This window comes from Rhinolophus sinicus, linkage group LG06, assembly GCF_036562045.2.
Source record: "Rhinolophus sinicus isolate RSC01 linkage group LG06, ASM3656204v1, whole genome shotgun sequence".
NCBI lineage: Eukaryota > Metazoa > Chordata > Mammalia > Chiroptera > Rhinolophidae > Rhinolophus > Rhinolophus sinicus.
The window spans coordinates 131,307,336-131,319,398 of record NC_133756.1 but is presented as its reverse complement, the minus strand read 5'-3'; the positions used below and the strand labels follow the sequence as shown (position 1 = coordinate 131,319,398).

At 48.2% G+C, this 12,063-nt stretch overlaps 1 protein-coding gene across 19 annotated transcripts in view; it reads left to right on the top strand.

Annotated features, from left to right (window-relative positions):
- The window catches only part of PLEKHA7 (pleckstrin homology domain containing A7), a 204,555-nt gene that overhangs the window by 155,050 nt on the left and 37,442 nt on the right, over positions 1 to 12,063 (top strand). For 17 of the 19 annotated variants that reach the window (XR_012497530.1, XR_012497529.1, XM_074336072.1 and 14 more), the window contains 2 exons: positions 1,999 to 2,460; positions 11,175 to 11,700. Coding sequence is in view for 17 of the 19 variants with exons in the window: in XM_074336072.1 (XP_074192173.1) it covers positions 1,999 to 2,460; positions 11,175 to 11,700 (988 nt within the window). In the remaining 2 variants the exon portion in view is untranslated. The remainder of the gene's footprint in view (positions 1 to 1,998; positions 2,461 to 11,174; positions 11,701 to 12,063) is intronic. The other 2 variants (XM_074336073.1, XM_019746629.2) reach the window with 2 other exon arrangements.

Here is a 12,063-nt window from a genome sequence, read left to right as displayed (position 1 = left end):
TTCCCAACCAAAAAGTCCAGGGATATATCTGGTTTAGGTATGGCTAAATCTAGGAGCTTAGGCCAGATATTTAGGATTCTGTTTCTTTCCATCTGTTTTCCTAAGTGTTGGTTTTATTCCCATGTACCTGCTTCCCACACAGTTGTAGCAACTCAAGACCAGTTCGAACCAAAGTCCCAGGGCTAACTCTGATTGGCCTGGGTTGGGTCATGTGTCAATCCCTGAACCAATCAGCAAGACTTTGGAGCCTTAGCTGGACAAGGATGAGTAGAGTCAGCAGCACCCAAACCACATGGACTGAGAGTGGGGGAGGGTGATCCTGAAGTAAAAATTGAAATGCAGGTACGAGGAAAAGGGGTAGGAGGTGGGGTAAGGATGTCCCCCTAGTGATGGATAAAAGGAGAACCCCCCACCCCCCTCGACACACACACACACACACACACACAAAGCTTTGTGTTTTTATGGAAAAGTCCCGAGCACATGAGCAGTGAGATGTGCCATTGCTTTTCTCAGCTCTCTGTGCTCAGGTTCAGGCCAACAGTCAGGCCTAACACACTAACAAGCAGACCCTGTACGACGGGTTGTATTTTCACTTTATATTGACATTTTAACTACCTCCCAGACTGGATTGGTTCTGCCCTGGATCTGTGCTGATTATTGGTAGCTGAGGTTCTGAGGTTGTTGCAAGAACACACAGGGTCTGGCCACCTAAATATAAATGCAGCAACATTTCTGTTGTACGCAATGGAGAATCCTCTGGCTTGGCATTTGAGGAGTAATGGGTCTTAAGGCCAGGACCTTTTTACCAAGGAGTACAAGTAGACTGGCTGCCCCATCCAAGGGTCCCTGGTAATTTTTCTGGCCCTGCTGGGCTAGGCTGGAGTGTGTTCCCCTGCCTCTCCAATCTAAATTCTGCTGTGTTCCTGGAAGCAGGTGCCAGTTAGCAGGGATGCAGACATATCTAGGACCCTGCCTCAAGGAGGTGGGGAGAAGGGCAGCTTAGAGGAGACGGACCATGAACAAGGACTCCTCTATGCCCCAGAAGCCCTTCCTCTAGCCTCAGTTCACACCCTGACCTATCACCCCCTCCCCCATTCTCCTTTACAATTTCCAGCTTTGCGTGTATAATATCTAGGCCACCGACATGCGTATGGGGAGGCAGCAGACAGCAGTGGCAAGAGCACAAGGGCTCTGCCGCCTGCCTGGCTCCACTCTTTTCCAGCTGTATGATCTTGGGCAAGTCACTTATCTTCTCTGTGCCTTAGTTTCCTTATCTGTAAATTCTGACAAATAATACTTCAGAGAGTTGTTGTTAGGTCAGTGTTCTTATGGGGTTCTGTTTGAGCAGTTTCCTGATGAGATCGATAAGTGGTCATATAATGAGATCGCTGTGCCTATTCTCTTCATCTTGCAGAGACATTCATTATGCTGACAGTTGTACTTTGGGCTGTGTCAGCTGCCGGTGGGAGAGGCCTTGGACTCAGGAGCCTTCTATTCAAGCTGGACTGCCCCAGACAAATAGATAACAGATGCAAAAGGGAAAGGCATGGCAATGTCACATGTATCATTTATTCATTCAGTGGTATTTACGGAGCACCTATTCCTACCAGTCATTGCACAGAATTTCTGGGTGTACAATGATCGGCCAGATGGGCCTCTCGCCCGATGGAACTCATGTCTCTTGGCTACTAGAAGAGTAAACATGCAATTATGCTCCAGTGTGATCAGTGTGACAGTGGAGTCCGCTAAGGTCCCAATCTAGACCTGGTGGTTGAGGCTGGGGTGGTTTCCTGGTGGAGGTGACATTTTAGCTAAATCCCAAAGGAGTATTAGGTCAGGGAGGCAGAGTGAGGGACTGGTCATAAAAGGTGGTCCAGGCAGAGGGAACAGCCCAGGCAAAGGCCTGGAGGTAATTTGAGTGTAAAGTGTGCTCTTTGGGGAGTCTTGGCTGCCCGCTGTGCTGTCTGGACGCGGCTGAATGTTCTGCTGTCATCGCAGGGACATGGAGAAGCTGGAGCAGCAGGCAGTCCCCCAGGCCAACCATGCAGAGGCCTGTCGTGAGTGTGGCCGTGTGGGACCCAGACATGCGAGGGACTGTCCTTATCGCCGCCATGAGGACTCCTTTGGCTTCGAGAGGCGGGAGCAAGAGGAAGAACGGTACCGTTCCCAGAGGGACCCACTGGAGGGCAAGCGGGACAGGAGCAAGGCCAGGTCCCCGTACTCACCCGCTGAGGAGGATGCCTTGTTCGTGGATTTACCCGGTGGCCTGCGAGGCCAGCAGGCACAGCCCCAGCGGGCAGAGAGGAATGGCATCCTGTATGGCCCAGGAGAGCAGAACGGGACTGGCGGATACCAGCGGGCCTTTCCTCCCAGGACCAACCATGAAAAGCCCAGCCAGAGGAGGAGCAACCTGGCCCAGGTGGAACACTGGGCGAAGTCCCAGAAGGGGGATGGCAGGAGGTCAGTAATAGGATCACAGCCGTTCATGAGCATAATAATGAAATAACAGTAGCTGTCATTTACCCAGCATGTGGTGGATAATGCCGGCCTCAAACTCTCTACCACCATTGTCTCCATAAATCCCCGTAACATCCCTGCAAGGAGGGAGCAGTGGCCCTCATTTATAGATGAAGAAACGGGGGCTTGGAGAAGTGAAGGATCCTGCCCAGGGTCCACAGACAGGAGGCAAAGCCCGAGTTCAGACCTGGGTCTGTGAGCCTCCTAAATCCGCACGAGATTACATCAGGAGGCTTCTCTGGTCCCCAGGGAGCGTGCCTTGAGACAGTCCGCATGTAGATAGTAACTCCTCTTCTCCTCTTACACTGCTCCTTCTCTACACTGGGAAATATTTGTAGAAAGAAGAGTAAACACAGACCCGTTTTAACTTCAGCCACATGGCGCTGTGCTCGGCACTGCTGACAGGGGCTTTATCATACCCGTTCCTCCAAGAAGCGGTTTTTAATTATTTAGAGGAAACATATCCTTGCCATTTGCAAAGCACTGTCTGTATTTTATTATAATTTTAGATGAATTAGGACACAGTTATGGATGTGAAGAATTCAGGGCCACCCAGCTTCCCCATCGTGCCCAGAAGCCACTGTATTTTGTTTTCATTGTGAGGACAGCTCCTCCACCTTTCCATCCTCAGGCTTATAAAACAAACCACCAACGGAGAGGAAATAGAAAGGCCATGGTGCATTCAGAAAGCTCCCCAGGGGCTGGCGGGGCCACAGTGGATGTGCCAGAGCTCAGACCCCGTCTGCCCCAGGCCCGGTTCACATGTGCGAAAATGCCAAACTTCATTCTCCCTGTTGGAGCGGCCCAGACTCTCCCCCTGTGGGCTCGGGAGGCAGCCGTGCTCCTAGGGGAGTAGCCGCGACCTGCTTTCAGATGTGTGGGTGTGGTGTGCATGTGTGGGTTGTGTAACCTCTTTAATCTGGTCCACCTGAGCAGTTGTGAGGGTAGATGGTGGAGAAACCACAGGGGAACAGGTGTCAGTTCTGTTTGTTCACAGTTGGTCTTTTATCAAAAACAGAAAGCTACTGCCCAAGGACACAGGGGAGGGAAGCTGCTGTTCTCGGTGCTGGACTAGGTAGTTCTAAGTGGCCTTCTTGCTGACTGAGGCTGGAAAGCTGGCAGGGGCTGTGCCATGCAGGTCCTCGTACTCCGATGTAAGGAACTTGGATTTTATTTGAAAGAGCAGTAGGGGGAACCCCTGGAAGGCTTCAAATGGTAAGTGATGTAATCTGATGGATAATTCACAAAGAAGTTAAATGTCTAAGGAGGAGGCTGTTCCAAGAGTCCAGGATGGTAACGGTGGACATAGAAATAAATTTGAGGTACATTTTGTCAACGGCAAAACCTATCAGCAAATTGGATGTGTGGGATGAGAGAAAGAGAGGAACAAGGAGGATCCTTAGAGTTTTGACTTGAACAGCTGATGGTGGTTGAGCTGGGGAAGGCTAAGTTACAAGTTCAGGGGAAATCAGGGTTTCCGTTTTGGACATAGAAGTCTGAGAAACCTATTACCTATCCAAGGGGAGGTGTCAGGTGGGCAGCTGGCTGTGGCTTGTGGTGTTGAAGTTTGAGGTCTGGTTGGACATAACTCAATGGAAGCAATCAGCACATAAATGATACCCCAACACTTAGAAGTTAGCAACAAAAGGGGATCCAGCCAAAGGAGACAGTGTAGTCAGAGAGAAGCTACTCATGGTAAGTTAATAGTTCCCTCTTGGATGTAACAGCTCTCAGGAACTGAACTCAATATGGGGCTGCTAAGGGAGGTAAAAGTAGAAGAAAGCAGAAATAGGGGCAGATAGGAAGGACAAGAGTTTGGCTCTGGTGAGGAGGCTGTGTTTCCTGCTGAAGAGTTTGGATTTAATCTGGAAGGCTCATGAAAGCCATCGATGGACTTGAAACTGGAGCCTGGCATGATACCAGGTAATAGTCAGGATGGTAGATCGAAGGGTGTTAGCAGGAAAGAGGCATCTGAACCCACCTGGGGAGTGTTTTTTCAGACTAGATAGCCAATTCTACATGCCAATTCTAACACAGCAAGTCCGGGTATATGTTGAAGAAATTTCCCAGGTGATTCTGATATACGTCATCCAAAATGAAAATGGCAGTTTTAGTTACCCTTGTTTAAAAAATTTCTTTTACTAAAATAATACATTTATGTAGTTAAAGGATTTAGGTAGTAGGACCCCTCTTCACCCCTGCTCCTGACTCTTGGCTTTTGAGGCAACCACTTTTGATTTTTTTAGTTTTCCCAGTTTATCTCCATCTTTCCAAATAAAATACTTATACTGCTCTTGCTTGACTTTGTAGTTCTAGTTATCTATGGACATTCTAGTCTAGGAGATAAGGATTTAAGTCTCTTATTCCCCCTCTACGTTTCCTTTCCAACAGACATACTTACCCTTATCCCAGCTTCACAATATACTTATAGCCTTATTTTTGTTTAGATCACTGGTCATTTTTTATGTTATTATGACAGTATAGATATTCAAAGCTGGGCCATATAGTATATTATGATTACATTTTGTTTGCCGTACAATTTTTTGTTTTCCCTGGTGTTGCTAATTTTCATGCTATTAGTTAATTTTCTCTGTACCGATTACTAATTCATCACCAAATTCACAGCTGGGTGTGTCAATCTCCTGGATAACCAGTGTTCCAGTCACAAGGTAAAAAATACAAACAATACCGAACAGTACCGAAAATTAAGTCCTCCCTGTTTTATTTCAGAAACCTAGTTCTACTTCCCAAAGACTAACCGCTGTATTTAAAAAAAAAGAAGAGAAACTATGTTCTTTGCCCTTTTCACTTACTGTATCAGTATATATGTATCTAGCTATATGTTTAACAATAGTGTATCTTGGCTATCTTTTCACATCGACACATATAGACATATATCATTAATTTGAAATGGTGCAGGGGACTCCATTGTATGGATCTAGTGATCTTCACACCATTCCCTTTGGATGGACAATTAGGTTGGTCGCAAACGTGCTATCACGAACTTACCGTATGCTGCAGTGACTATCCTTGCCCACTTGACTTTGCATACAAGTGCAACTGCACTTGAAGAATAAATCACTTGAAGTGGACTTACTGGGTCGAAGGATATATGTGATTCATATTATGATAGATATGTGTATTACAAAATTGCCCTCCAAAGATGCTGTTTCAGTTTATAAACCACCAAGGGTGTCCATGTTTCCCCACCCCCATATCAACACTGAGAACTGTTTTAGGTTAACTCCTTGCTCCGGTGACAATATGGAAGATGATTGAGACGGAAAAGAGCCCGAAAGGAGAAAATGATCAAGCAGAAGGTGGTTATAGTCTGGGGAGGAGGGAAGACCTAAACAAAAGCAGAGAAGATGGTGTGGACAGTGGGGCCGGGATGGACAGGATACGTGGTTGGCTAGGTGTAGGACTTGGTTTATCTCGGTCTGGAAGTGGGAAGCGCCACAGGTGGACTTGAAGTTAATTTAACATTCAAGTCTGGCTTGGTTAACAGGTAATGTGGGGCCACGCACAAGGGGTGAGCATCAGAGAGAAGTGAGCTCGAGGAGTGTGGTCCTGGTGGAGTGGCCAGGTGGAGATGACCAGTGGTTTATAGCGAATATGGGTTCGTTCAGGTTAGAGATTTGGAAATCATTGCCCCAGACGTGGTAACTGAGGCCATTGCAGTAGGGGACGTCACTCAGGTTGGAATGCTTGGAGCAGTGGTTCTTCATCCTGGCTGCATCATTTGATTATTTGAGACCCTGCCCCAGAGATTTTGATTTACAGTAGTACCTCAGTTTTCGAACGTCTCCGTGGACAAACATTTTGGTTTATGAACGCCATAAACATGGAAATAAATGCTTCGGTTTTCGAATACAACTCGGAAGTTGATCATGTCACAGAGCTTCCACTGAGTGCAAGATCCTGAGGCCTAGCTGTCGGCTGTTTTCGAATGTTTCAGAACTCGTGGATTACGTTCGAAAACTGAGGTACCACTGTAATTGGTCTGGGGTAAGATCAAGACATCGGTATGTTTTAAAAGCTCCCCAGGTGATACCAGTATATAAGAGAAGTTTGATATTTACTGAGGCCTGGGTACCATGCACAGAAATCTGATGCCACTGATCTGGGTTGCAGCCTGGACATCAGGAGTTTTAAAAACACCCCCTGCCTCCGGGTGATTCTAATGTGCAGCCAGGGTTGAGAATCCCTAGCTTAGTGTGAACAATAGCAGACAGAGACGGAACCTTGGGCATCTCCAGCCCGAGGGGTGGACAAAAGCAGAGTGTCCACAAAGGAGCCTAGTAGGAGTTGGAGGAGGAAAACCAGAGTGTGGGGCAGGAGTTGCGTTTGGAAGGAGTCCTGTCGGCAGCACCGGGTTTTGCAAATAAGGACTTCTCCCTGGGGGTGGTGCCTTCCGAGGAGGCTGGCACCCCTGAAGGAGAGTCTGGAACCTCGAGTCTCTGCTGATTTTTTTTTGCTCAGTAGCAGAGAGTGGCCTTTGGTTCCACTGAGCATCTTGATGAGCTTAGACAGGCAAACCTGAATTGCCATTCTTAATAGGGCTAGAATTTTAAAGTTAGGAGGCAGAAAAATGGGAGGGGAAGGTGGGAGGGAACCCGAAAGATGGCACAGCCAGTGAGAAACCCTTCATGTCAGGGGCACAGAAGGGACTTCCAAAAGCTGCGCGACTGATAAAGCAATTATAAGTTGTTGGTTGTGAAATGTCTCTACATAACTGCTTCTGGCAGCGCACAAACCTACATAATTCTGCTACACACAATGGCCTGTATTTGGGGGTGGGGTCTCACCGGGGAGCAGGGAGCTAAAAGATGAGAAGTCAAATGCAAGGAGATAAGAGGTGGCTGGGGGAAGCCCTTGGACTGTCCCTAGGATGTGAGATGGGAGTTGGAGCCATTCTTATCTAAGATATAGGACGACATAAGGTCTGTAGATAAAAACAGTTCACTGACCTTGATGGTCATTGAACACACTGTGAGAGGAATTTCAGTCTAGTGCTGGAAGCACCTTGCAGTGGGCTGAAAAGTAAAAGTGAACAGTGGAAGGCAGAGTATGGACTGCCCTTTGGAGAAGAAAGCCATCAGTCTGAGTAAGCAAAATGCTCAGTCTCTGATCACTCACGTGCAGCTTGAAAGGACTGAACCTTGCATTCCCAGAGTTGTTTTTTACCTTTAAGAGATGTTGGAAATCGAACATCAAGTAATAAGTAGATCTGGCTGCTTAATAAAGGAACCTCCTCCATTTGAAAAATATAGACGATGGATATCTCTGCATTGTGTATGATTGACTGTGCTAAGCTCATTAAATTGAGCACGTTGGACTTCAGAAGGAAGGTTATTTGGGCAGAAATATGATCTTGTATTCATGGCTCTAGACCACACAAGAAATTATTTCTAACTGTTCTTTCAGTACCTGGAGATACGCATTTCGCACCATTCAACTCCCTTAGAATAATGGTTTGCAGGGGACAGACTGACATACCCTTAGAATCTTACCACATTCTAAGAGATTGTTTTGTAATCCTAGCCTCCTGGGTTTTTTTTTTTTTTTTTCCTGGTGTTTAAAGTAATACATACGTGTAAAATAAAAAGGCAGGGGTGGGGGTGGAATCAGGGACTCAAACGTTATAACAAAGGACAGAGTAGAAAAGTGAAAGTTCTGCACAATTGATATGGAAGTTAGGGTGAGAAATATATGCTGAATTAAGTAATTGGTTGTAAAAATTGATGTTACATTTTGATATGGCCATTTTATAGTGGATGTGTCAGAATATTCTGTTTGGTGCCTTTTGGAACAGGGAGGATCTGTAGCCACAGACCAAGGTGTGAGGGCAAGAGACCATCAGCATTCTTTCGGGGTACAGCTGGAGTTGGGGGACAGCAAATGGATCTGTGATCAGGGACAAAGCTGCTCTGGGGGCTCCTGCCTTCTCCGAGGGCGATCTTTTGCTCATCTCACAACCTACCTCCTGTGTCCTTCCTTCCACCATTGGTTAGTTACATGGTTTGGCCTGTGGAGCCAGGTCTCACCATTGTACTGGGACCTTTGGGGTTACCCCCAAATGGCCAGCGCCAGGGGGATGGCAGGCAGTGTGTAGGCAGAGGGCACAGGCTAGAGGACAAGCTGAGGGCTTTGGGGCACTGCCCAGTGCAGGGACCCCTGATGGCATTGACCATCAGGAGCCTGTAGGCAGGTAACGAGCATGGGCCGCAGAGCCAGATGGGAGGGGTGCCTGGGTGGGAGCATAGGTAGGACATGCTTTGCCCAGTTTGTATTTTGCTTCAGGCGGAGGGAACAATGGTTAGTAAAGTCATAAATCCCTAGGGGAATCCCCCGGCCTGGTTTGTGTCACTGCCAGCACCTCTGTTGGAGGATGCAGGCATTGCCCCTTCCTCAGAAACAGGGGCCCCTCTGATTTGGGGAAATCAGTAGCAAACCCTGCCACCTAGTGGCAAGGAGACAGGCCAGACAGACACCCTAAACAGGTCTGGGTTGTTAGAGATCTTAAAATTACCTCCTGTAATTGCATAGATAATGATAAAAGGGGAGGAGAAAGCTACCGTTTTTGAATGACAACTATTTCTAAAATCCTCACAACAATCTATTAAGTGGTTCTCAGTATCCCCCACTTTATAATAAGGAAAGTGAGGGCGTACATGACACTTACCTGAGGACATGCAGTTAGGAAGTGATTAAATGAGGTGAGTTTTAAAACAATTAGAACAATTTTAGAAGTTGTAGAACATTAGAGCCCCCTGAGGGCTTGTTAAAACATGGGTGGCTGGGCCATGCCCCCCGACTTTCTGATTGGGCAGGGCTGGGTGGGACCTGATAAGCAGCACATCTAACAAGTGCCCTGGCTGTGCTGAAGCTGCTGGTCCCCTGAGCACAGGTTAAGTAGCACTGGCTTAGAACCATGTCTGGCCTGTGCTAAATGCCATGTAAAAGTTTGTTAGGTCAAATTGGTAGATAAAAACATCCAGGCCTATCTGACTCCAGAACTTCTCTTTTTACAACATAATGTTGTCTCCAGGTTAGACTTTTAAGGCCGCATAAAACTCTGTACTGTGCTCTCGGCTGCAATTTTTCTTTCAGAAAATAAGTTGGCTGGCTGGTAGTAGTTTTCACAATCACATCCAGCTTTTGTGTGCTGGGATATTTGTTGAAGGGCTGGTTATGCGTCAAGAGTTTCTCAGGCCGTGGATAATACCACAGAATGTGAGATATGGTTCCTGCCCTTCAAGGATTTACAGCTTGGCTGAGGGAGACGTGTTTTGCAAGTATGGAAAGTTATGTCACTACAGGACCTTGGAAAAGTTACAGACCATACAATAACTAGGTCAGAGCAGGGACCCTGAGGGCTGCGACATCGCAGAAGACCTCCATGGAAGAGGCATGGGACAGTGTCCTGGAGAAAGAGTGAGATTAGGGTGAATAGGGCAAGGGAGGGCCCATACAAGTACTGGAGGGAAAAACCGTATGAGAATAAGGGGAGGTGGGAAGGAAGCACCCACAGGTGAAGTGCCTTCTGTGTATCAAGCACGGACCCAGCATTCTCTTAACTTGTCTCATTTACTCTTCAGAACAGCGTCATGAGGCAAGTAATACTGCCCTCATGCCACAGGTAAGGAAACCGAGGCTCAGAGCAGTCAGGCAAGTTGCTTAGGTCACATAGCTGGTGGAGAGAGGAGCTAGGACTCAACCCCAGATCAGACTGCCTCTGCTTTTTCCACCGTGAGAAGTTGCCCAGGGGTGTAGGAGGCCGGGCAGGATTCAGGTGAGGCTCTTGCTCTCAGTAAATATGGACTGCACCTGAGGGGGGCACCTCCTCGCATATTGGGCCCTAGACGCCTGGCTTGCCCCAGCCCTGCCCTGGCCCCAGTAGGAGGGGCAGTGAGAAAACAGCAGGACTTGTGAGGTCAGGGGCTAGAGAGCTATGTGTACCAGGAGAAGGGGTTTAGATTTTATTTCTTAAGCAGCAGGAAGCCAGTGAAGATTTTGGAGCATGGGAGGCATTAGGTCCAAGCAGCTGATTGTGTGCCATGTGGGAACTGTTAGTTTGGTGCAAAAATAATTGTGGTTCAAAAGGTTAAAAAAAAAAATTGCAAAAACCGCAATTGCTTTTGCACCAACCTAATAGCTAGGAAGGTCTCAAAATTGAGGGGAAGCCATTCATCAGCATCTAGACTAGAGCTGTAGAAAAAGGAAGGAACTACCACAAGCCATCTTTTTTTAAAGATCCTCCAGAACTTGGATACTGGGCTAGGATACTGGGCAGAGGGAAAGTCTGGGCAGAGGGAGAATTATGAGGTGCTTCCTAGAAATATGCATACCCACCAGGGGAGCTGACAGGTCAAGTGAGAGAGGAGAAGGCAGGATTAATCACGCTGCATTTGAAGTGTTGATCGAGGGGCAGCCACATCCGCCTTGACATTCCAAGGCTGACAGGGAAATACGGTTTTGGAGTCCTCTGGCAGGGGAGGAAGAGACAAAAGTCCTGGATGTCTGCTTCAATTGTTCTTTGAGGTTCTTACAGGGCTCAGACACCTGCCTGGATTGGTACCTTTACCCAGCCATGTTTCCAGAAGCCTGGCAGACCCTTGCTGGTCAGCTTACCTGTCCGTCTCCTTTCCCCTCAGCCTGCCCGTGGACCACACCCTTCCTCGCTACGGTGCCCCGAGCCAGTCCCTGTCCTTCCCAGAAAACTACCAGACGCTCCCCAAGAGCACCCACCACCCCTCGGGGGGCTCTTCGCCCCCTCCCCGCAACCTGCCGAGTGACTACAAGTATGCGCAGGACAGAGCCAGCCACCGGAAGATGTCAAATGAGGAGCGCCGGGCGCACAGGGATGGCACCGTGTGGCAGCTTTACGAGTGGCAGCAGCGCCAGCAGTTCCGGCACGGCAGCCCCACGGCGCCCATCTCTGTGGGTTCCCCAGAGTTCACCGATCATGGCCGGAGCAGGAGCATGTTAGAGGTGCCCCGTTCCATCTCTGTGCCTCCATCTCCCTCGGACATCCCTCCGCCGGGGCCCCCGAGGGTCTTCCCACCCCGGCGGCCACACACACCAGCAGAGAGGGTCACTGTGAAGCCACCAGACCAGAGGAGGAGTGTGGACATCTCTCTGGGGGGTTCTCCCAGGAAGGCATGGGGCCATGCCACCAAGGTGAGGTTCTGGAGCCCTGCCTGGATGCTGGGGTCCAGCATTAGGGTGTCGGGACCCTCACATGGTTTGAACACAAATTTAAGCAATTTGGGATAATGATAGATACATTTATGCAGTACCTGTAGGTGCCAGGTACAGTCCTAAAGGCATTACTTTAATTCTTACAACCCCTAAGAACTAAGAACTAGGTGCTATAATTATGCCCATTTCACAGATGAGAACTCCTGAGGCATTAAGAGACAAGTAACTCACCCGGGTCACACAGCTGCTTCCTTGCAGCTTGGAAGGCAGGAAAAGATGTCAGTGTTCAATCAGTTAAATTACTTATTGTAACCTAATTTAAGTTTTAACTCTCCAAGGGGC